This window comes from Typha angustifolia, chromosome 11, assembly GCF_048772165.1.
Source record: "Typha angustifolia cultivar Huaian chromosome 11, ASM4877216v1, whole genome shotgun sequence".
Lineage (NCBI taxonomy): Eukaryota > Viridiplantae > Streptophyta > Magnoliopsida > Poales > Typhaceae > Typha > Typha angustifolia.
Genome location: NC_133249.1, coordinates 12,859,507 through 12,884,559, shown reverse-complemented (window position 1 = coordinate 12,884,559; position 25,053 = coordinate 12,859,507). Strand labels below are relative to the sequence as shown.

Below are 25,053 nucleotides of genomic sequence, written 5' to 3'. Positions count from 1 at the left end.
TCCGGTCCCGAGACCTTGGCCGTTACATAAGACAACAGATAGGGAGAACGTAGCAGATCAAACAAGATAGCCAACTACAAACAACAGAGTAGAAAGAATTCCATTTCAAGAGACCACCCTATCAACTCCGATTCCAAACTTTTAAGTTTCTAATGAAAAAGGGGCTGTGGTCTGTTTGTATTAAAAAAGAAAAAAAGCATTCCATTTCACGAGTATAAACAATGAATAAATGCGTAGATTGTGACAGCCACAAAATTGGGGATATTCGTTTTGAGAGGGTGACACGCTCTTCTTATCAACTACTAGTCTACTAGTATTCTCAAATGGCGGCGTATTGCAACTGCTCCCTGAAAACACTAAGTATGTCGGCGAACCCCACGATCCCGACCAAACCGTAGTCGTCGTTGACGACCCACACGTAGCTGACCCGGTGCGCCAACGCCTGGATAATCACCGCCATTAACGAGCTCCCCGGGTGGCAAACGATCGCCTCCTCCGTCCTCCTTCCCATCCTCGCCGAGTAGCTCCCACTCCTCGTCGCCCTTATTCTCTTCCTCGGCGCCGGTTCCTCGTCCGACGAGGACGAAGACGAGGAATCAGCGTTGAGGAAATCAAGCATGCCGAGGAGGCCGCTCTCTGTAAGCCGCGCCTTAACGGCGCGGATGGCGGCCTCCGGCGGGGTGGAGAAGTCGACGTAGGCCATGAGCTCGCCGGCTGAGAGGGCGGCGATCGCGGCGGCGGTGGACTGATCGCAGTGGGAGAGGGTGGAGGGGGAGATCTCGCCGAGGAGGCGGCCGTCGTCGGAGACAACGGCAACGGAGGTTTGGTCCGCTGCAGCGGCGCGTAGGAGGGGGAGGGCGGAGAGGGCCGACTCATAGTGTCGGACGGCGAGCGCGGCGGGGCGAACGATGCCGAGGGTGGAGATTGAGAGGGATGGGAGTGGGGAAAAGAGCGCGATCGAGTTGAGGAAGAAGCGGACGAAGTCCTCCGGCGTCAGCCAGCACAAGTCCGATCCCCCCCCGGCGATCTTCTTGCGACCTGCGTTGGATCGGATCGGAACCACGAGGCTTTGCGCCCCGTCCAAGATCACCTCCAATGCCTCCAATATGCTGCGAATTCCCAAATCACGAGCTCAAATTAGTATCCCGTCAACCCAAATCTGGCGAAATAGAGCTAGAAATCGCAAACGAAATTATAAAATAAATTAGAGTATACCTCGAATGCGGCTGGACGAGGCGGACGACGGTGGCGGAAGAAGGGAGGAGGGAGGAGACGGGCGCGTCGAGGGCGGCGGACGGCGAGGATATGTTCTCTTCGGCGCAGAGGAAGCAGAGGACGTCGACCATGGACACCTTTCCCGCGACTTCCTTCTTCTCCGGCGAGCTCCAAACTCCGACGGACGCGCCGCAGCCAGATCTCTTGAGCGCGATCAACGCCTCACCGACGGTCGCGGAGGACGGCAGCGATCTCAACGCCGGATTCCCGATGCAGAGGTCAGAGACTGCCATACAATTGCAAGCTAACCCTAGAGAGGTTCTCGAACGAAACCCTAAAGGTGGTGGTGTTGTTACGATAGAAGTTTCAGCACACGAGGGACGATGGAAGGAGGCAGAGGGAGGAGGAGGGGTATTTATAGGGGAGTGGTGACTGGGTGTAGCCAGTCGGAGGACAGGCGATAGGCGGTCACAGGTGGGCACAGAGCTACTGAGTACTGACTGGTTGAGCCTTGAGCGTTATCCTGGGGAGCCCCTGGAAATAGATACGTCCGCCAATGGTAAAGGGGGTTAATTAGATAAAGACTTCATCTGGAATTAGTGTAACCATCTTGCTGTGAGCTTATCCGCTGAGGTTGGATATAATTATCCTCATACATAACTATGGGATAAAGGGGTGTTTTTAGAATAAACTCTCCTTTATTCAAACATCTATATATATATATAATAAATCATATTTAGGTGGAATAAGAAAATTGAGATAAGTTATCCCACCAAGATCTTGTTACCCACAAACCCTGGCCACTCTCCTATTTTCTTCTAATTTTACTTTTGTATTGTTTATAGTGATATATTGTGCCATATATTGAGAGCTAGTGAAAAAGAAAAAAATTAAAAGTTTCAAGCTCAAACTAATTACTGAATAACTGTAGCAACTATAATGTGAACTAATAAACTGTTCAGATTCTGCTCACTTGAACCTGCGATGTATTACTTCAGGATGAGCGGTTTGTTAAGTCAGTGATCTTCTAAGTTGATGATTTTATCTCACTGACCATCAAAATAATTCCATCTTAATACTTCCAAAATTACAATGATTATCTCTAATAGCCTCCAAAAGGCAATGAATAAGATACCCTAAGGTTAGGTTGACTCCATAAGAAACCTCTCACATAAAGTCTATTCAAAATTGTTCATAAAAAATGTAGGTATTTACAGAGTCCATACAAATGTTCGTATGCCGGGAAGTGCTTTTTGAACGCCACCAAAATATATATTTTTCTTGATTCTAATCTTCTAACATTTGTGCATCAAAAAATATCTAACTTATTTTCAGTATGAGCTATTTTCAAAGTAGTTAAAACAAATCATTCTCTTAAAATTCTTCATTGTTCATCGTATCACTTGTGCATGTGCTAAATAATCTAAGCACTTTTATATAGTTAAAATATTTTGAAACACAATGCTATTTATATTAAAACCCTTGGGTTAGATTCATGTTGACAGTATAATACTTCAAATCCTACAATATACTTAGTAATATTTTATAAAATATAAAGCAGTGAGAAATGCGTACAAAGAGAGAAAGTTTAATATATATATATATATATTTATAAATTATATCCTATATTTTGTCTATTTTATGATTCACACTCTGTCTTTAGAGATTTTATAACACGACCCATCATTTTTCCTATAATATTTATTTAACAATCTGAGTTAACTTAACCTAACTATAATCAAACTGAATGATACCAGAAAGAGAATATTCTATTATAATTCACTATGTAATTTATAATATTTCTAAATTACCTTTGTACTTATTTCTAATTTTATTCGTAACATGAACATTCATACTTGTTGCTTTTTCTCAAACCATGGAGAACATCACTTAAATGCCAAGCCAATCTTAGAGCTTCCAGAGATCTTAGAGCTCCCCAAACGCCAAGCCGATTTTGTTGTTTGCGACCTTAAAGATAGAGAGGGAGATGAAGAAAATTTGAGAAAAGATGAAGAAAAAAAGAGTTTGAGCTAGAGATATGAAGAAAAATAGGTAAAGTCGGGGGAAGCTTCTAGGTAGGGATTTTGGGGGATTCTTATGGGTTGTGGGTTTTGATATTATAATTTTGTGAGGTAGAGTTTAGTTATAGATAAGAGGATTTAGATTTTGTGGGATTAGGGTTTAGTTTGGGGAAGAAAGATTTTGTGGAGATTTAGGTTAGGTCAGAACTTTTTAAGGGTATTTTAGTAATCTTTGAACTAGAGTCACATAAACTATATAACATGATTAATATCAGTTAGTTAAAGTAGCGTTGGGGTGTTAAATGAACATTATAAAAAAAATGAGGGGTCGCATTATAAAATTTCTAAAAACGGGGTGCGAATCATAAAATAAGCAAAATATAGGATTTGATTTGTAAAAATTTCATATATATATACTAAGAGGATTAAAATATTTTTGTGCTGAAACTAATACTAATTTCTAAGAGAGATTTAACCGGTCATAACTTAGTTTCAAAAGTTCAATAAATTTAGTGAATAATTTTCTTCCATAGCTGAAGAATAAAATAGAATAATTCTAAAATCTTTTAAGAGATTCTAAGAATTAACGTGATGTCACTTTCACTCGGTCCATTTTCGAAGTCAGTCGTCCGCCGTCTCCTACTAAAAGTTTTTCAAACTAATTTCGATGCCGCACGTGCTCGGCAAGACGGAAAAACTGCGAAGCTGACCCACGTGCGTTACGTCCGGACAACAAACGGGTCCAGAAAATCGGCGGATCAACGAAACCCGCATCCGCCTTCCTATCTAATATGGCACGTGGGTTAGAAAATAGGGATTTTTTTTAAAAAAATATTAAAATATCATATTTGTCACTAAAATTTTCAAAATTCTAATAGATTATTACTAAAGTTAATAAGCACATGCAAATAACTATTTTTTTAAGTTTTAATATTAATATTAATATTATTATTGTTTATTATTATTGACACTATCATATATATAGGGAGTGTAATCAAGGTGAGCTTGATCGACCCTAACTTTGATCAATTGAAATTAATTTCAAACCTATATTTGTGATGAAGCTTGAATTAAAATTATTTAAATTCGAATCAATTTTGAACTAATTTCGGGCTTGAGCCAAGTTCAAACCTAAAAGAGCCGATCAATAAGCAATTTCAAGTCTTATTAATTCAAGACCTAATTTAAAAATATAAACTAATATAATTAAAATTTGGAACTAAAATCTATAAGATCAAAGTCATAGCAATCCACTAAGTAAATCTTAGAATATAACAGAATTTTTGAGTCTTATTGAGCTTATTTGATTGAGCTAGCTCATGATCAAGCTTAACTTGAAATTATTTTTAAGCCTATTTCAAAGATTAAACTCAACTCAACTCATTTTCGTACCGAGCTTAATCGAGCCAATCAAGCTCTAGCCTATTTGATTATTTTGACGGCCCTAGTCATATATGTCTTTATTAATCAACCATATGTGTTTTTTTATTGTCTCAAAAATATTTTGAACTAAATTTAATCTAATAGCGACCAACAAAAAGGATAACATTTTGTTACTTTTGAAAATAAGAAAATTAAATACCAAAGTTGTTTATTGAAGGAGGCAAAGATACTATTGTGGAGTTAAGGGGTAGCTTAACTTACACTAAGAAATACTATTATCATTATCAAATATGGTGGTATTTCTAAGACAATAAAAACAACCCACAAAAGAGTTGAATGACAAATATCTATATATTACTAAGGTATTAGGGATAATAAAAATAAAAATAAAAATAAAAGGCAGTGTGTTTTATAAATTTCCCTCAGAATTTTTAACTTGGTTTCCATGGACCTTGCAATTTATGCCTCTTTAAATGGCTGCAAAATATTATTGTATGGTAATATAAGTAGATAGGTGTACCAAACTGGCTTAAATAGACAAGATAATAAAATAAATTTTTATATTTCTTTCTTGAGGCAAGTGGCAAGAAGAAGACAACATGCCACTTGGGCATAGATTTTCTCATCAACTTATGTACAAGTAGCAATCAGCTGGAAGCTTTTTGTATTTGAATGTGGAAAGTGAATGGTCAAACAAACACTGTATAATATTTTTAAAAAAATTCTAATTAAAAAACATTATTAACTACAATATTGGTTGCAAGTCTAAATTTTTGGCATTTTTTCTTTGCCATTATTAAATGAAAATAATGCTATTAAAATATGTCACTAATTAGACTGAAGTGTAGTATTATGGGGAAGAATCAATAGGAATCCAACAGTATTTGTTGCTAATAAGTGTTTTAGAATTATTTCCATCATACTCCACTTTTCACACACTAAGTTCTATTCACGGATGGACGACATCCCTCCTAATAGTTTTGTCGCTCGCTATCGAGCTACTCGTTGCTTATCACCGTCGCTATTGCTGTCTCCGTCGCCGTCGCCCGAGCGCGTCGGGTGCCCTAGCCCGATGGAGAGATGAGATCAAGAGAGAGAGATCGAGAGAGAAATATAAGGTTATCGGTTAAAATTTAAGTTACGGATCCGGATCCTTGGGCGAGCGGCGGTCGGCGACGACGAAGTTGAGTATCTCATTTTTTTTCTTCTCCTCTTACGGCACGGCCGGCAAGTGCCGTGACACGTGCCGTGCCGGTCACCGGCCGACAAGGTCCGTTCCTGTGGCACGGCCATAGTTGGTTCTATTAACATCAATGATATTTATCATGTTTTTTGACATATAAGATAAGATAGATTATAGTTTATTTCACAGTGGTTTAACTTTGATTTTAATTTCGTCTAACATACTTCAAATTTAATCACTTAATAACACTATGCTACGACTATTAATTAGCCGTCAACGACAGCATGAAAATATTTAGCTATTCATAAATATACGATAGTAGAGATAATTTGATGCTTATAGAAAAATTAATAGTTATAATTTAGTATTTGAAACACGTAGTAAGTTAAAGCCAGTCTAAATTAGACGGAGTAAAGCATATATCCCCTATAAGATATATAATATTCTCTAAGTTCCTTCATCAGTTCATATGAAAGACTAATGATAGATATCGAACAACTCAAGATTCTCTACTCTTTTATCATATTACCTGCATGCATCGCATGAGCATATTAAAAATGACAAAAACTAGCTGGAGGAGTTTGTCATTTTGCTCACCTAATTTGATTAAAAAGTAATTAAATGTGCTGTCGATGAACAGTGATGACAATTAATTTCAAACCATTGATGTTGCTTTCTCAACTTAAAAAATACTTTTCGTGTCTTCCATCTGGGACAAGGACATGATGCTGCAACCGATAGAGCAGCTCTTTTTTATTATTATTTTTTAGGAGAAAAGAATGAAGGGGTGACTATGGCAAACACCCTTTCAATTATAATACTCGGTTTTTACAGAGATTTTCTAAATTTTTTTAGGTTATGATATTATTCCGACCTTTGGGAGGAGAAAGTAAAACGGGTAACCACGGTGACGGAAAACGTGTAATAACTAACTATATTTCTTAATAAGTTAACAAGGAAATCAATTTAGCCGGCAGAAAGAAATTAATTTATGAAATTACCTATATACCCTCAATGAACTTATAGTTTTTTTTTAAGGCCTCACTTTCTCTTTTTCGTATGCTTGCCTTTCCTCCTTCACGTAACCCAGCGCCCTAGTAGATGATCTCGACCAGCAAACTCACTCTTCGGTAGAATAATTTCTAGCAATATGCTAGCCAAATTCAAAGCTGCCACCACTGACGGTCTTCATCATCCACCCAACAATCCTAGAGGAAAGCTATGTTGAATAGAAGAACATTCTTTTTGGTGAGTTTTTAGGTAAAACCTCTCATCTATATGTTGTTAGAATCGAGCTCACCAAACAATGGGGGCTTCGAGGAACTATTCTCATTATTAATAAATCTAAAAGTTTCTTCTAGTTCCGCTTTAATAACAAGGAAGACATGATTATAGTTTTACGAGAGTATCTTGCTAGTTAGCTAGGGGATTCTATCCCTACTTTGGGCTAGATTTATTAATCTTGTAGATAAGTATCATTTTGCTTCACTTGGGGTATTATTGATCACAGAATGATCGATCTAAGGATGCACTACATTTAGGCCAGGGGAGGGCATTTCTCTTGAGAAACTTTGATTCCTTCGACCTAGAAGAAAAAGATGCCTTGAGCACCCAATCTCACTATGGTGGGGCCCAGCTAGCCTTGCATCTCAAGTCAACTTTAACTCCTACGTGGCTACATCAAATCTCGCTTAGATTGCGGGCAATCTCGTGAGCCTTTCGTTGTCGTAGTTAGGCGAGGAGGTTACAATTGGCAACATAATTAATGCATTTGCTTTGAGTTGACACCCTCTTACATTCTTTGAATGCACCCTCTAATCGAACAATTACTTTGATATCTATTCAGGGTCAAGCTTTTGCTTTGCCCAGTAAAAGCCTTTCCTTCATCCGAAACTAGGTAAAACTAATAGAGCAAATAAAAACCATTCTTTCCATCGGAGGTTTTCAAGTTGTGTATTTTGAGGCGGTCTCAACCTGAGCCAACCTGCTCTAGGAAAGTGAGCACTAGTTTTGGAGGAGGCATGGATCTGGATCAACCTGATCAATAAACTTTAGTAGAGTTGGTAGGTATCTTGCTCATGACCAAAGAGGAGGTCATGAGTTCAACTTCAACTCCAAACAATATTACGGAGAAATTGTTTGGTGGTTTGGTAGCTTGGTTCGATTCGGTTGATGGCTCGGTAGTGCGGTTCGGTTAGCTTGGAAGAACAGCTTGGCAACGCAATGGCTTGGGGCAAGTCTCGGCGGCGTTTGATTCGAAGCAATTGTTCGACGACGCATATGGTTTGAAGTCTAAACTAGACAGCTAAAGCTCGATGAGACCTAAAGTGCTTTTGTATTTAGGAAGAGTTGGTCCTTTGTCCAGCCCATATCTAGCCTTCGGGCTCATGAATGAAAAAAAAAAAAAAACTGGATCAACTTGCGATGTACATTCTTCCTTCTCTAGGGTCTCTAATTAGGATGGGAAGATGGATCAGGTGAAGAGAATGAAAATAAGATATCTAGCAAGTGTTGCCGGGCTTCCGCTTCCATCTTTACCTCACGAACTCCATCTTTAGACCTGATTAAAATGAGAGATTTGGACGAGAATAAACAAAATTCCCTCTAAGAATAGAAGAAATAGGGATCTCAAGATCCCAAGTTGGTATTTTTTTTAAAATCTAAATTGAAAACAAAGATAGGATTTTTTTTTTTAAAGGTGATTTTAAAAAGAAAGAAGAATTACTGCTCAAATAAATAGAAATAAAAGGGAAGCGGAGAAGAAAGCAACATAGGAAGGATAAAGGCTACTCGAAGAAGCTCAAGCTTCAACATGCAACGACTGATCTTCTTCCCCTACCTCAGACAGGAAGTACCTTTTCTATTTAATTATGAATCTTAGTTTGTACATTTCTATTTAATTATGATTCTATTAGGTCTCATAAAGTCTATTATTTTTCTATTAAAAACTAGGGTTAAGAGATCAAGGGTTAACACCATTGCTTGTAGGGTTGATCGTGACTAGGAAATATGACGGATGTAATGGTGTCTATTCTCAAGGCTTCCTCGCAAGCAATACATGGGGTCATAACATCTAAATCTTCTAATATTTTTTAGTTAATTTAGGTATTTAGGCTAGCACCTTTTATTTAACTAGGACATCTCAAACTTGATGAGGTTAATGGAAGGTGAGGTATTGGAACACGCATGACATAGGAAAATTTGAAAACCTGCATTGACTTCGCTAATGTTCTAATTGCTGATCTTGCAAACTATGACATGGTTGGCCAACCTATTCCTCCCTCTCATATGGATGATAATTGTTTGTATGTTGTGCGTTAGGTAGGGGTGAAAACAAGTTTGGATTAACTCCGATCCGACCCATTATCCGATCCGATTCGGATAAAAAATTCTATCTGATTTGGATTCGAATTCGGATACAGATAGAATTTTTGAAAAAAATTTGGATACGGATTCGGATATGGGTCCGATATATTTTTCGGATTCGGATACGGATATCAGATATCCGTTTACTCGCATATTTTTTAAATAATTTACAGTTTTTAGTCTGCTTATTTAAATAGTAAATATTAATATTATTATTAATAACACGTTATATATTATTTATAGAGATTAATTTCTCTAATTTTATATATTTGACATACAAAGATATTATTTGTTGTAAAACTCTTAATAATTTTGTGTTAATTATATTTAAATAAAATATTAAAAATATTTTAAATTAAATTAATATCCGTTTAAGATCCGATCATTTATCCGAAAATTATCCGTATCCGTTTAGTTAGGATATGGTTTTAAATTTTGCTATCCATCCAATATCCGTATCCGAATCCGTATCTGAACTAAAAATACGGATCCGGATATGGATTGAGCACTATTCGATCCGTTTTCTCACACCACCTTGACTAAACATAGAAAAAATATCATTCAGTCCTTACTTGTTTGTTTAGGAGAAAGAAATATTGAGCAAGCATCTAAGAATTTTTATTGATAATATCTAGGCTAATCTAGATGATGAACTTATTCCTGATTGGAAATTAGGAGAATTGTCTGCTATTCCTTCAAAAGTAACATTAGTCCATATCTTAGTAAGACCTTGAGGGATTTTTGACACAATACCAAACTTCTTTCTTTGTGAAACTAGACATTCATTGATCCTTATCCTTAAGATGCCTAGCCTTTCTAGGATTAATGATTTTAGACATATTTCTTTGTGCAATGTGACATATTATTTATTTGCAAAGTTTCTAGTCATTAGACTAAAACCTTTGTGGGCTTGGCCCAACACCATTGAGTGCTGCATATTGGGCTAGCTCATGCCCAATGTGAATTGTGGCTAGGTGGTCTGAGACAATGTGGTTTGAGCTGGCTCTAGCCTATGCCCATTTCGAATTGAGTCTTAGAGCTCAAAGTAGGGCCTATGATTGAGGTCCTAATATGTAATCCTAGACAATTAAGCACATCAGTCATCGAGCTAGCTCATATTGTCAATAGATGAGAGCCAATCCTTTTTGAGTATTTGAGATGAAGGTTTGAGACTTACGAGCATGATGTTGTAGACTTAGCGATGAACGCATAGTGTGAGGACATCTTTTTGTAGTTTCACTATGTGTGATGATCCTATGATGGTGTTGATGAGAGATAAACATGTAAATGAGGTTTTTAGTCTGTGATGACGGACAATCAGTTAGCTATTCATGGGAAATAAGTAGGCGATTCTACTACTATGGTCTATCGTCCCTTTTGGGGGAATCTATATCATATGAGTATGGATGTTAGACCTAGGCCTAGTGTCCAGTGAGATGAGTGAACATATTGGGAGTATAAAAAATTAGCATGCACAATAGGCAAAATCATGCTAACTATATATTTGTATGTATTGTTGTAATAATAGTGATATGATATTTATTCATGCACTTATCAAAGTAGGTATACTTATGTATATTTTATTCGGCTAGAGATAGTTATGACTTGTTGGACATTAGGCTAATCAATTTGATATAAAATACAAATTTATTTTAATTGTGGGGGAAGCGCGATTTACTTTAGAAAAGCACTAAGACTCTTTTATTATTATTATTATTTCTCTTTTTCTGATGTGAAAGTGAATCTTCATTTGTGATAGGCAACAAATAATGAAAAAAATGATTAATTACACCTAAACCTACTTAACTATACTAGTTTTTATGATCACCTCTTGAACTTTTTTCGTTACAATTTCTCCCTTAGCATGTTAGAGGTTCTCAACAAAAATTGTCCATGGATGCTTCTAGTTATGGCCTTCTAGACCATTAGAAATGAAAACCTTGACGGCTTCAGCAATCCAATTCAGTCACCTTCGTCGCATCCTTCCCCATGATCCTCGGCCTCAAGGGCCACAGTTTGCCACTGCAACCTTGTTTGGGTTGCCTTCGCCGCCTCCTTTCGCATAGCCAGTTTATTCAATCGAGTTCACAGATGGGTCACAAAAGCTTTCTCATGACCTAATTGTTTTCGTTTAGAGAAAAAAGGGAGGTTAAGTTGTTAAGGGCAATCACATATTTTTACTATTTTAATTTATTTTTATTTAAAAATTAATAATATGATATATTTATTATGAGTTTAATAGTTATTGAGCATATTTCGTCATTATCATTTTATTGAAAAAAGTTCAGGAGAGATCGAGTATAGTTTGAAAGTGTGGATGTAATTAACCCAAAAACAAATGAAGCTCCTGGTGAGAAGTAATTACCTTTTTCAAATTCAATGTTGATCTTAGTTAAAACCATCAAAACTCCAATATTTGTCATGAGGTTAAATTAAGTATCGCATAAATGAAGTTGACATAATGGAATCAACTTTGGAGATCAAACAATCTTCATAGACGAGGAAGTCAGCATAAACAAATGTTCAAATCTTGTGATGTGATCTCATGAGGAATTCAACATGAAGTGGCAATCCAGGTTTTTTAGCCAAGATAAGATTGTTTATTTGCTGACATTCTAATTGTACTATGTAAGTTTTAGAAGAGACCAACAGCCTTCATTAGATGTAGCCTGTTTTATGATTAAAAAAAGTTTCTATAAATCTCATTTGCCATTCATTAATTGTCACAAAATTTAATACAATAGTAAATGCTTGCAGAATAGTTCTAATTGGGATAATATAAAACATCAGTAGTTGTTTTCTTTGTAAGGGTAGGATATGCTGGACAAGCTTCATACTAAATGAATAGCAGTTCTTTCCTGTTGCTATTCTTGTGCTTCCCATAATGAATTTTATCAATATCTGGTGGGATTTATTTGTCTTTTATCATTTGGTGTCTACAACTAACGTAATAAATTAACCAATTTTAGTAGAGTTAGTAGGTACCTTTTTCTTATGATCAAGAATGTTATGCGATCAACTCCGATCTCAAATGATTATTATAGAGAAAATTATTTGATGGTTTAGTGGCTTAGTGATTTGGTTTAACGGTTCGACTCGACTGATCGCTCGGAGTATAGTTCGCTTAAAGAAGCAGCTCGGTAGTGTGATGACTTAGAACAGATATCGACGACGTTTAGTTAGATGCAATTATTTAAAAACGCACTTGATACAAATAAAAGGTCAATAAAAGAATTTGTTTTTGTGGGAGGCAAATACTAGCTCAATGTGACTTTCATTCTATCATTAAAATCGTTTTGGTGGAAGTGAAAGCTGTTTCTATCCTCAATGGGCTAAATTTATATCTTTTTTTTAAGACTCTTTGTTACAACTTCAAAGTCTTTTATGTAACTCTATTTTCTTGGTTATCTTAATTGGAGTTTCATCCTCTAAAAACTCTATTAAGTTGTTTCCAATGGAGATTAAGTTGACCTACTTCACTAGTCAAGCCAAATCTGTTGAACTATGACATGTACGATGAATAATTACTATTAATCCATGACCTTTTTTTTTATCTTTGAAATGGAACATATGCTGGACTAAATTTTTGTAAGCATGATGGATGAATGTGAAGAGATCCCACGCCGACTTAGATTGTCTCGCCGTCTTCGGACTTCTTCGCCGACTTCGGTTGTGTAGCCGACTTCGATTCACGAGTCCTGTACGCCTTAAGACTTTTAGGAGCGAGCCAAGCTGCAAAGGGAGCTCTCGCTGCTCCGAATGGCGACTCTAATCTCCTCCAACCTGCCCTCTCTCTCATCTACCCTCCTCTCCCCACTTCGTTTCAATCCAATTTCCTTGAAAAATTCCACCTTTTTCTCTTCTTCCCCAATCTGGAGTCGTAAGACGGTGGCAATTGCTGTCTGCTGCTCCGTCTCCTCTGCTTCCGATTCAATTCCCTCCAATTACGGCGGCTGGGACGATTTGGAGCTCGTGGATTCCTTCAACAGTTTGGGAAAGCTCGATCCAGTAAGTAGCTTCTTGGTTTCTATCGGCATTCGCGACGGCAAGCACGGTCTCTTGTTCCTTCTAGGGTTTCTATCCGCTTTGGCGGTGTCTAGGGTTAGGGTCTCCACGATGGCTGTCTTGCCTGTAGCAGTTTTGGTTTTTGTTGTTGGATTTACAGCAGGAATGGCTAAGGAGGGAATTGGTAGTAATGGCAGTGGATTTATGGATTCTGACAAGAAATTGAAGGAGTTGAGGACTATTCTGAATGAGATGGATGTGAAGATTACCCACTTGAGGAATGGACTGGAGGGAATGGTAAATTTCGATCACTTTGAGAAGAGCAAAATTAAAAAATTTGTCGAGTTTGCCGACTATGTGAGGATGAAACTTGGGTATGCCTCAAAAATTGTGGGTGACTCGAATTCGGGTGATGCTTTGGATGAAATTGTGGTGTCTGGTCGTGAAGGAGGAAAGAAATCAAAACAAAAGTTGAGTTGGAAGAGTGAAGAAATCGGAGAGGTTGCGTATGATCTCGTTAAATATTTGGGAGGCATAATTCAAGAAAACTTCGCTGAGTTGGGATCACCACAGAGAAAAGACACAATAAAGGAAGAAGTTGGAGTGCGGACAGGCTTGATGACGGAAGAGAGTGTAGTTTCTGGCAATGCAATAGTTGAACAAGCTGCAGGGAATGATAGAGCTTCTAATCCTTTACCTGTTGAATCATTGAAAAGCTCTAATGCAGAATCATCTGGAAATTTGGGTGTAAATGCACCTGATAATGTGAAGACTGGTAAAGCAATTGCAGATAGTACTCGAAGTGGAGTGAATGAGAAATCATCAAGGTCTAGAGATAGTAGGTGCATTGATGATATGCTTTTGTATGATGGGGAGATTAGGAATCAGAATACAAGTTTTCACTACATGAGAAAGCAAGGAAGCTTGGAGAGAATGGTTTTCAAGCATAAATTTGGGCACACGATGCAGAATGGTGCTCATGATTTTGCCGATAGTGGTAATAATCTAAGAAGAACAAAAGCTGCAAAAGGCATGGATTTCTTTAAGGAATCTGAGGAATCATCATTATTAGAACAGACCCTTGAAATACAGAATAGATCGTACTTAGAGTTTCATGGAAATTCCATGAACACACTAAAGATTGAACAGAAGGGTGCCACCAATTTTGATGGCATGAAAGTGAAAAGTAAAGATCAGTTTGGTGAGCAAACCGCACATGATAATCTTAAGGAAGAAGGTAACATGCCATCATCTTCGACAGTATCAGGTGATGAGGAATTTAGTCGAAATGTGAAGGAGGCATCAGAATTGTTAAGGAGGGCGGGGGATTGCATGATAAGTAAAGCTGATGAAGAAAAAGCAGATGTTCTACTTCACAAGTCTGCCAGACTGCTTTCCACAGCTGTAGCTCTGAAACCCACAAGCTTACTAGCTATAGGTCAGTTGGGAAATACTTATCTACTTCATGGAGAGCTTAAGTTGAAGATAAGTCGCGAGTTAAGAACTCTTTTATCACGAAGGGATGCATATCTGGAAGTGAAAGAACATGATTTACGTTTCAAGAAAATGGATAGAAGAATCCTAAGCAGAGACAATCTTTCAACTGCACTTATTGATGTGTGTGAAGAATGTGAAGAACTTCTAGTTGAGGCAGGAAGAAAGTACAGAATGGCCCTGTCAATTGATAGGAATGACGTCAAGGCCCTCTATAACTGGGGCCTTGCGCTCTCCTTTCGTGCGCAGTTAATTGCAGATATTGGACCGGTAAGAAGTACTATCAGTTTTATGGAGCTATGCTTATTCAATATTCTGAACAATCTGTACCTCATGTTCAAGCCATCTATTTGAGTGATAGAAGTGTAGGTGTTGATAATAAACCTAGCATTTAAGTTGATTAAAACTTAAAAAGTAAGAAGTAGATTGATTAGCTTAAACATCTTTACTCCATAAAAATTGATGTTTTAACCAAACCATCCAAATTACTTAATAGGATTTTGAGAGCTTAATTCAATCAGCAAAGTTGTCACCAGTATCTGTGTTAAAAAAGTAATTTAGTGGCTCATAGGTGTCATCTGATATGAATGCTGAATTTCTCATGTACGTTATCTTGTTTCAAAGCCATAGGATATCTTCTCCCATGACCAGTAAATATTATCTTCTCCCATGACCAGTAAATATGTCTTTTCATCTTTCCTTCTCTCCTCTTGTGTGTTTAATCAGTGAAACTTCATAATTGTAGAATTGTGAAATGAAGTTCAAAAGTGAAAAAAGGATTTTACATACAAGTTTTTTGCGAAGGAAATAGTTGGAAGTAAAGAAGCATTAGTTGCAGGGAATATTTTCACCCTTAAGATTTCATAAGTCCATCATTAACGAGAGGTACAAAAGAAGGGCATCCTAGTGCATGAGTCCTAGCAATGGGGTTTGGAGAAGCCAAAATATACAGTCTTACTGCAATTGCTAGAGAAATTGTTTGCTTGTTTACTACCTGTCACACCAGGATGCATGGTGACATCTTGTACCTACACCAAATGGGATAATCATAAAAAGAGGGTCCTACTTATAAATAATTTTCTTGGCGAAAATCTTACTGTAATTACAACAATTTTTAAAACAGATTTTTTATCTTGTTCCTATAAAGATCGTATGTCCAGCTCTTCTGAATTAAGATTCTTTAAGAATTATCAGATTCTGTGAACATTTTTTATACTCATTTTACATGTTTGGGTTTAGTACTTTCTAGTTCATCTACATGGATTTGCATTTCATTAGGTTTTCCTTTTTCACCTTCTTACAAATGAAAGCTGTGCAAAACTATCTCAAGTGTTCATTTCATTCATTGAATTAAATGCAGGAAGCAGCCCTTGACGCGGACAAGGTGTATATGGCAGCAATCGATAAATTTGATGCTATGTTGTCCAGAAATAATACTTATGCACCAGAAGGTATTTTTTTGGTGGTCCGCATCACCTTCTGATTTGCTGACAAACTAAATGTGACAATTGATCATGAATTAGGTCCCAGATACAACACTATTGTAACTAGAGCCTTGATTCTTCAATTTTACATGCAAAATATTAGATGTGCTCATACATCTAAAGGTTAAGGGTATCTAACAGGAAGCTTACTGAGCTTCAGCCTTACAGAGAAAGATGCATGTTAACAAGCTCCAAACAGCAAGCAATATAGTCTGCAAAACATATGGTCAAGACTTTATGTCTGTCTTGGAAATTATTTTAGGAGTTATTGAAGTCAAAATGGCTGCTGCATCTTTTTTCTTAACCCTTGTATGACCCTTTCTTTGACTAATGTTCGGTTAATAGAGTTTAGGCCCTAGTTTTCTGATGTTGTTAATTGGAGCTCATTAGGAGTATTCTATCATGACAAATGCAGGCATTCAAACTATAAGCTGAGTCCTAAACTGTATATATTTAAAGACAATGCTTCCAATTATTTAATTTATTGACAGATTATCCGTTCACTGCATTATTTTTCTGCACATATCATTGTACTTTTTTTCTAGTGATATTCATTTCGGGAATTTACTGCTACAATTTGAAATTTGTAAAACTACTTTCTGACTTGAGGAATATGCAGCTCTATATAGATGGGGCATCGCATTGCAGCGGCGATCTCGTCTGCGTTCCCCTAATAACAAGGAAAAGATAAAGCTTCTGCAGCAGGCCAAAAGTCTCTTTGAAGATGTACTATATATGGAAACAGATAATCAGATGGTAAGAGAAGCTTTATCTTCATGCTTGGTGGAGCTCAACTATAATGGGCTCTGGTGATGACTGCTGCAAGTTTCCAGGCGCCACATCCTGTTATCTGAGATATGGGTATTCAAAGAAGTATTATAGTTACTCTATTCATGAATCCCGAAAACCAAGAGGAGCAAATCGCCCTAATCTAGAACAGTATGGTTGATTCCATCAATCCTTGCTGCTGGCAGGCAAAAATGATCTATATAGCCAATAGCTGAAGGGGTTTGTTCTGCGACACAGGCTGCTCTCGATTCATTCAGTTACAACTACAAAGGATGAACATATGTTGGTAGTTATGATTTTTCGTTTCTTTTTTCCAGAGGTACCATGTTCATCGTTGAAGATACACAATTATGAATAACATGGCTATTCAAAGAATCAGACCTTCTATGCTTACCTTCCATTGTAATTTGGATATTGATAAGAGGGAAAAATAAATCAGCTGAAAGCAGATATAGAACAGGATTATTTTCAAATCCATGTCCATTGGCTGCTCCGCATGGCATTGTTGCAGTATATTGATAAGTTTTCAGATTTTATTGCTGATCTGAAACTTCAGTTTTTCAGACCGAAAGGAAATATGTTACGAAATGTTTGGTTATTAAAAAGCGAAGAAAGTGAAAAAAAAAAGTGAGTTTAGAATTGAGAGCTTTTATTTATTATTTAGTTGTGGAAAGAGAAAAATTAAAAGTAAGAACTAACTTTTTTACTTGAATATAGAAAGTGACTAACCTTCTCAAAATACAAACACACTAAGGTTCCATCAGATTTTAGTTAATATAGTAAGCTGTCTAATTTAGATTTTAAGCTGTGTGTTTTATTAAACTATTACTTTAAACTAAACACCGTCGAGACTTGCTTTAAGTCGTCGCACGATCGAGTTACTCATTCAAGTCAATTACACTATTGAGTTATTGAGCCAAGTTATTAAACTATCAACTTTTTTTTTATAATAATTATTTAGAGTTAAAATTAATCTTGTGACCTTCCTTGTCATAAAGAATGGTACATACAATTGGTTAGTTCATACTTGTCAGATAGGTGGCAGATTGCAAACAAAACTTGAGAATATTCTATGGGAGTTAGATACAGCAATATCCCGTGAAATGCTACATTAAGAGTTTTCTTATTCCTTCGTGGACTAGAATTTATTTGTCAGTTATTAAATTAATGGATACGAGAGATCAATTTAGTTGTCCACCTACCTCTAGGATGTAGTACCTAATGCCAATAATTTTCATGAATTATAATCTAGTGGATATATAAATACAGCAGCTGCTTGTACGATAATTATATAGAGGACTATTTAATAAAGTTATTGTTATGAAGAGTATGTTACTACTGCAGCAGCTACCAATGAAGAGTTTGTTCATGAAAAAAGTGACAGATTTATTCATGAAGAAGATGATACCAGTGATGACTTTAAAAGTGGGTTTGATGAAACCTTCTCTTGGATGAACAATTTAAGTCATGAAGAATATCACAGTAGTCATGACTTCCAGAAACTTGGATAATTTTGAGAGAAAAAAAGGACACATAGGAACTCAAGCTGCAAACTAGACTGAGATTTAGTATTGTAGCCAAATTTATGACTTTCTTAAGAGAGTATAAAATTAAGTAAATGTTTGAATTCAAGTTTATTAAGAATAAATCATCAAAGATTATTATGGTCAGGTAAAAGGGTGTAGTTTTAGATTGCAAGCATCTCCAATGAGTCAGACAATCAGTTCTAAATTAATCTAAAAAAAATTTCCATACTAGTTATGAGTATAGTGTATAATAATGAACACAAGTACTTATCATTTATGCAAATATCTGGTCAAATTTATGGACAACCCTAATTGGATTGTTGGGTCTATTAACAGGACTAGTTATGAGTGATTGGATGTCAGATGTTTCATCTAAGTAAGTGTAAAGGGCTAATTGAAAATGCCAATACTAGTACACAAGGAGACTATTCTAGACAATATCTCTGGGCTTTTTGGCACAAATGGAGTTTTTTTTTTTTTTTTTTAAGTCGTTGTTTCCAACTTGGTATTGCTATGCTATCGACCCATTAGCTGCATAGGACTCAATGAGGTTACAGAACTCTGGGGGGGCGTGTCCTATTCGGTTGAAACAAACAGAATCGGAGGATACACTGGCCCTAGCCGCTGCCCAGTCAGCTACAGCATTACAATCTCTTCCTACGTGTACGAACTTAACTTCCAAACATTTCTCTCCTAGCCTAAGGCATTCATGCACCATGTTTCTAGTGCGCCAAGGACTATTTTCCACGCTCTGTAGGCATTTGATGGCCTCTAGACAGTCCGACTCTATGACCACTCTCCATTCTCGGCAGGCCAGCCTCAAGCCCAGCCGGATCGCCCACAGTTTTGTTTCCAGCGCCGAGTTCCCACACTGCCTGAATAAGGTCACCATTTTCGTCCCGGAAGACTGCCACTGCACCGCCTTGGCTCGCTCCTGCTGGCCACGCCCCATCAGTGTTAGCTTTTATCCACCCTTTCTGAGGTGGTTCCCACCTCTTGCTGATTCTTCTTCCCTTCATCTGCCTTTCCTTACTGGTCTTTCTGTGCTCTTTGGCTAAAGCTACTGCTCTTCTTACCACCACTCGCTCTGACGTCTTCTTCTCTCCAAAAGCAACCGCATTCCTCTGTCTCCATATTGACCACAAGGTGCAAGCAATCATTCCTTTGATCTTCAAGTCTTCCTCCTTGTTCATATCCCAGCCTCTCATTATCCAGTCCTTCTCCATCCAAGCACTCTCAATCCCCTCGCTATCGCTTAGTAGCTGCCACACCTCCAGGCTATATCTGCATGCAAATAATAGATGATCTGTCGTCTCTCGAAATAGCCCACATATGACGCATCTATCGTCGTTTCCAAGGTGGATATATTGGAGATAGGCTTTTGTTGGCAGCTTACCCCAGATTAGTTTCCAGCAAAATATTATGATCCTCGGGGCCATCGGTAGCTGCCAAAGGATTTTCCACCCTTCCCATTGTTGCTCTTGCTTAGGCTGCATGAGGAGTAGATAGCCTTTACAGAAGGTATTCCCCTTGGGTGTGGCCACCAGATCCACCTATCCTCCATGGTGGCTACACCCATGAGGAAGGTAGATATCTCATAGGCCATGTTTGCACCCGCCTCCTTGCAGAGTCTCTTCAAGGACCATTGATGATTGCCAATGATGTCCGCCACCATTAGGTTGTCCACCATTAGGGACTCGGCTATCTCCCTGGGTTGTCTGCTCCACGGGACCTCGTGAGTCCAGGGGTCATAGGCAGCTCTCGTGTTTCTACCATTCCCCACCAGCAACCGGCATCCCATCTTTAGTTGGTTGGCTGTGCGAGTTAATACTTTCCACACCCAAGATGCATTGGAAGTGGCCTTAGTCTCCCATGGGTGCAGGCTTCCATATTTAGCATGCATGAGTTTAGCCCAGGATACCTATTCCTTGTTGAGAACCTTGAAGACCAGTTTACCTAAATGTGTTGTTCTCGTATTTGTAAGCCTCCTAACCCCAAGTCCCCCTTGTCTCTTAGCAGTTGTGACCTGATCCCAGTTTATCAGGTGCAGTCTGCGGCCGGTGCTATTTTCCTAAAGGAAGGCGCGAGCTTTTTTGTTCATCTCCTCCAGAACCGTGTCCGGCAGCCAGGTACTGCCCATCCAGTATGTCGGTATCGCCATTAACGTTGCATTTATCAAGGTTAGCTTGCTTGCTTAGGAGAGAAGTTTCCTTTTCCAGCCTGCTAGTCTCCTGTCGATGCATTCCACCATGGTTTGGTGCTCCTTTACCTTCACCCTCTTACTCGAGATTAGTACTCCGAGGTATTTGAACGGCATGGTAGCCACCTTCAACCCAAGCTTATATCTGAGTTGTTTGCTGGCATCCACTCCGACCCTCATTGGTAGGTACATCTCCGACTTGCCAAAGTTAACTCTTTGATTGGTGATCTTCCCATATTGGTTTAGACTTTCCAGAATGCCCTGAGCGTTATCAACAGAAGCCTTGGTCATCAGGAGCAGATCATCTGCGTACAGCAGGTGCGATAGTTGGACATCTCCCACCTTGTATCCCTGCAGCTGCCCTTTGTCCACTTTCTCGTTTAGCATCCTCGATAGTATTTGGGTGACTATTATGAAGACGTAGGGAGACAGTGGATCCCCTTGTCGAAGTCCACTATGCGGTGTAATCCAGTTTGATGGGTTCCCATTGATGAGCAGTGCAAAGCGAGGAGACGAGATGCACGCATACACCCACTTGCACCATGCCGGCGGAAAACCCATCCGCTGGAGTGAGCCTACAACCGCCGACCAACTGACTCGATCGTACGCCTTTTCCATGTCCATCTTGATCATCATGGTCGCCTGCCCACCTTTTTTCGATGCCATGGAGTGAGCCACCTCTTGCGTCGTTAAGGTGTTATCAGCGATACTTCTCCCGGCGACAAACGCCGCTTGTTCTGGACCTATGAGTTTGGGGAGCACTGGTTTAAGTCGGCTAATCATTACCTTGGCAATGATCTTATACACCACATTGCACAGAGCAATGGGTCTATAGTCAGCCACCATGGTAGGGTGCTCCTTCTTTGGTATTAGTGTTATGAAGGTTTCACCCCAGGATCTCGACATGGTCGAAGAGGTAAAGAAATGGCTGATGGCTTTGCATAGGCTATCCCCTATGGTATCCCAATACTTGATGTATACTTTCGCTTGCATCCCGTCCGGGCCAGGCGCCTTGCCCCTCGGTAGTTTCCATACTGCCTCTTTGATTTCCTCCGGGGTGACAGGCCTAACCAGCTTTTCTGCTTCTGCGGTTAAGATGCATGGTAGCGTGGGCCACTCTTGTCTAGTGTGGCTATGCTCTTCCTCTGTGCCCCAGAGCCCTTGGTAGAAGGCAGTGAAAGCTTGACAAACTTTTGCCGGGTCTTGCATCCATCTTTCACCCTCGCCCGTTATTCCGGGAATCTGATTGCGCTGTCTTCTAGTGGTTGCAGATATGTGAAAAAACTTGGTGTTACGATCCCCTTCGGTCGCCCACCTGAGGCGAGATCTCTGTAACCACTTGATGTTTAGCTGTCGGTTGAGAGCAGCTTGCCGGTTGTAAGCGATTCTCAGCATCTGTAGTCCATCCTCTATCAGTTGCCCATTAGAGTCTAGATCTTCTAGGTCCGCCAGCTGAGCGTTGGTATCCTTCAGTCTTCGTTCAACACTCCCTATTGCCGTACGGCTCCACTCCCGCAGGCTTCGCCTCATATCACAGATGTGGTGCATGAAGGCATGCATAGGATTGCCCTCGGCCCGACTCTTCCAAGTGTCTTCAACAATCTTATGACATTCCTCGTACTCCATCCAGTAGAGTTCAAACCTGAACGACCTTCTCACTTTTGCTTTGGTTAGCGGCACGTTGAGGAGGAGCGGTGCGTGGTCCGAGGCAGCTCTATCCAAGTGCTGAACATTGCATGCCGGGTTAGCGCTTAACCACTCCGTGTTCCCCAGGGCTCTATCAAGGCGAATCCACATGCGACGTTCGCCCGTTTGGTTGTTGCATCAGGTGTAGGGTACTCCTTCATACCCCAAATCGCACAACCCCGCGTCGTCGACGAACTTCACAAACGCTTTGCACTTAGGCCCTAGTTCCACCCCTCCACTGCATCTCTTCTCTTGTGGAGAAAGAAAAGCATTGAAGTCTCCTGTCAGTATCCACGGCGTGTCTGTCATAGCCATGGATAATAGCTCCTCCCACAGCTCCTTCTGTGCGTCGAGGTGGTTGCTGGCATATACCATTGACCAGATCCATGTTTGCCCGGTCTGTAGGGTGACGGTGAGATGCGTCGCGTATCTAGATATTGCAGCCACATCAACCCACCCGATATCCTTCTTCCAGAGAACTAGGATCCCTCTTGATTTGCCCTGGGCTAGGATGGCAAACCAAGCCCAGCAGCAGCCTAGTGACCTTGTCACTTGCTCGGCTTCATCCCAGCTTGTATGCGTCTCCAATAGGGCTAGCATATCCATCTTTAGCTCTTTTATCATAACTCTACATCTGTCTAGTGCCTCCTTCTTTCGGGCACCTCTGTAGTTCCACACTACGGCTTTGATCATTTTATAACTGATAGGTAGCGGAGAGGACGGCCTGTCATTGGTTCCGTCCTCTCTTGGAGGTTGGCATATCCTTTCTACCTCCAGTGAGGTCTTCTCTTGGACATTCCAAGTCCATATCTTCATATTCAGGTGTGGCAGTTCCATTATACTCCACCACAGCCAGCTGCAGCATCTCCTCTTTCCCTTCCTTGGCCTTCTTCTTCTCATCTTGCTCTGCCAGGAGGAGTATTCGCTTGACCTTATCCGCCGTTTCCCCATGCTTGTCCGGCGAGTTCTTCTCCTGAGCTGAGGTGGGTACATGGCCAACCGTGGCTATCCCCTCATGTGTGATATGCGCAGGGTAGGCTCCGGTGGTCCCTCGCATGTCATCCTGTCGTCTTAATGTTTTGACGTACGCAGACCGGTTAACACGCTGGTTACCGATACCCAACAACACTGTTATCCCTTGTATCACAGCATGTCTCGTGAGCGCGGGATCTCCTCTCGACGTCTTTTGGTTGACAACCTCCTTCTGCCTAGTCTCGTCATGCATTAATTGCTCCCCCGTTGTGTCGCCATCTCGTACCGCCATCCGGGCTTCCTCCTGCCTCCCTTCGTTGGGTTGCCACTTGAGCGCAGGCCCCTCATCCTGCTCTCCTATTATCTTTCCCCCAGGCTTGATAGGCTTTTGTTTCGAGGTGGATTGCCTAGCCACCCGCTCTCCATAGTTGCCTTCCGCGGCCTCCTTTCTATTCTCGCCCTGCACTCCTTTTGCATGGGGATGGGATGCACGATGTAGGTTAGTATTTTCCATGTTACTGCTTCCTTCTGCTCTTCCGAACTCCGTTCTCAGCTGATGATCTTCGCCACTTTGGCCATAGATCTTCTTTTTGTCCTTTGCCTTTTGGCCCTTCTGTTTAATCTCCCAGTCCGACATGTTGGACGTCCTTCCATCCTCCATTAAGAATGTCCCTTTTCCTTTCCAAGCCCCTGTATTGCTTCAGTTGGGCGCGCTAGCTCTCTGGCCTCCCTTTGTAGCCTGCCTCCTAGGCTTCCTTTGGACTGTACACCATGGCCCGTAATACGAGGTATCCTCCTCCGCTGGCGAGATAGGGTTTGTCCCTTGGGGAGCGCCCTCCCCTCCACCATCCTTGACCTCCGGCGGCTCCTCCTCGGCGTCTTTGGGCGTGTACTCACAATCTTCCACCTTGTGACCTATCCTGCCGCACTTTAGGGATGCTTTCGTACATAACTCTTTGGTCTACTTGCTCTTCTTTTGGCCCTAGCCAGACTGCCGTTTTCAACGGCTTGCTTAGGTCCACTACTATGCACACCCGGGCGAATCTGCTTCTGGTGTGATCTAAGGTGGTCTCATCCACTCTCAATGGCCTGCCGAAGAATGCTGCTACAGGAATCAACGCTTCAAGCTCCCAGTATTCTTATGGTAAGTTATGCAGCTGTATCCACACCGGAGCAGTAGTGAAAGCTTCCGAAGAAGGCCTGAAATTGTTGCGCCATGGTATCAGGTTGAGAACCTGTCCTTGGATAGTCCACGGCCCATTCGTCAGAACATGGTTAAGGTCGTCCTCATTCTCGAACCTGAAAACATAGTATCCCTCAGCCATGTCCGCGACAGAAAAACCATCTATTCTGACCCATAGCCTGGCTAACAACGCTTTTAGTCGAAACAACGGTATGCCTTTCCCTAGGAATCTTCCAAACAGTGAGAGTTTCCATCTTGCACGACATTTCTCGAGTATTTCGGGGTCTATCACAACACTATCCACCAACTAGTTCCTCAGTTTTCCGATAATCTCCGCCTGAATGCTTCCTGTGCGTGTTGCGGCTCTCCTGCTGCCAGCCGCTACCGAGGCCCAAGTCCTTTCAGGTCCCTTCTGTTGTTCCTTTCCTCTGTCCGGCTGCTCCGCCTGCTCCGGCTCCGACGCCTTCGAGGAGGACGCCCTTCTTTGGTGTACGTCTTCCCCTCCCGTCGTCACTAGTGGCGGCTCCATCACCGGTATCTCTTCGT

The 25,053-nt window shown here is 40.3% G+C and overlaps 3 protein-coding genes across 3 annotated transcripts; 1 reads left to right on the top strand and 2 right to left on the bottom strand.

The window, feature by feature from the left end:
• Positions 1–215: 215 nt before the first annotated feature.
• LOC140769964 (CBS domain-containing protein CBSX5-like) lies at positions 216–1,616 on the bottom strand. Its single transcript, XM_073110888.1, has 2 exons — positions 1,216–1,616; positions 216–1,109 (listed from the first exon to the last, which is right to left on the bottom strand). Exons 1-2 carry the CDS (start codon positions 1,506–1,508, stop codon positions 320–322), a joined length of 1,083 nt encoding a protein of 360 aa, XP_072966989.1. The 5' UTR covers positions 1,509–1,616; the 3' UTR covers positions 216–319.
• Positions 1,617–12,810: 11,194 nt separating this feature from the next.
• Positions 12,811–17,448, top strand: LOC140770693 (uncharacterized). Its single transcript, XM_073111944.1, has 3 exons — positions 12,811–14,937; positions 16,028–16,118; positions 16,771–17,448. Exons 1-3 carry the CDS (start codon positions 12,928–12,930, stop codon positions 16,962–16,964), a joined length of 2,295 nt encoding a protein of 764 aa, XP_072968045.1. The 5' UTR covers positions 12,811–12,927; the 3' UTR covers positions 16,965–17,448.
• A 5,042-nt stretch (positions 17,449–22,490) lies between these two features.
• On the bottom strand, positions 22,491–23,045 carry LOC140770615 (uncharacterized). The gene has a single exon (XM_073111869.1). The coding sequence runs from the start codon at positions 23,043–23,045 to the stop codon at positions 22,491–22,493; it is 555 nt and encodes a 184-aa protein (XP_072967970.1).
• Positions 23,046–25,053: the final 2,008 nt, after the last annotated feature.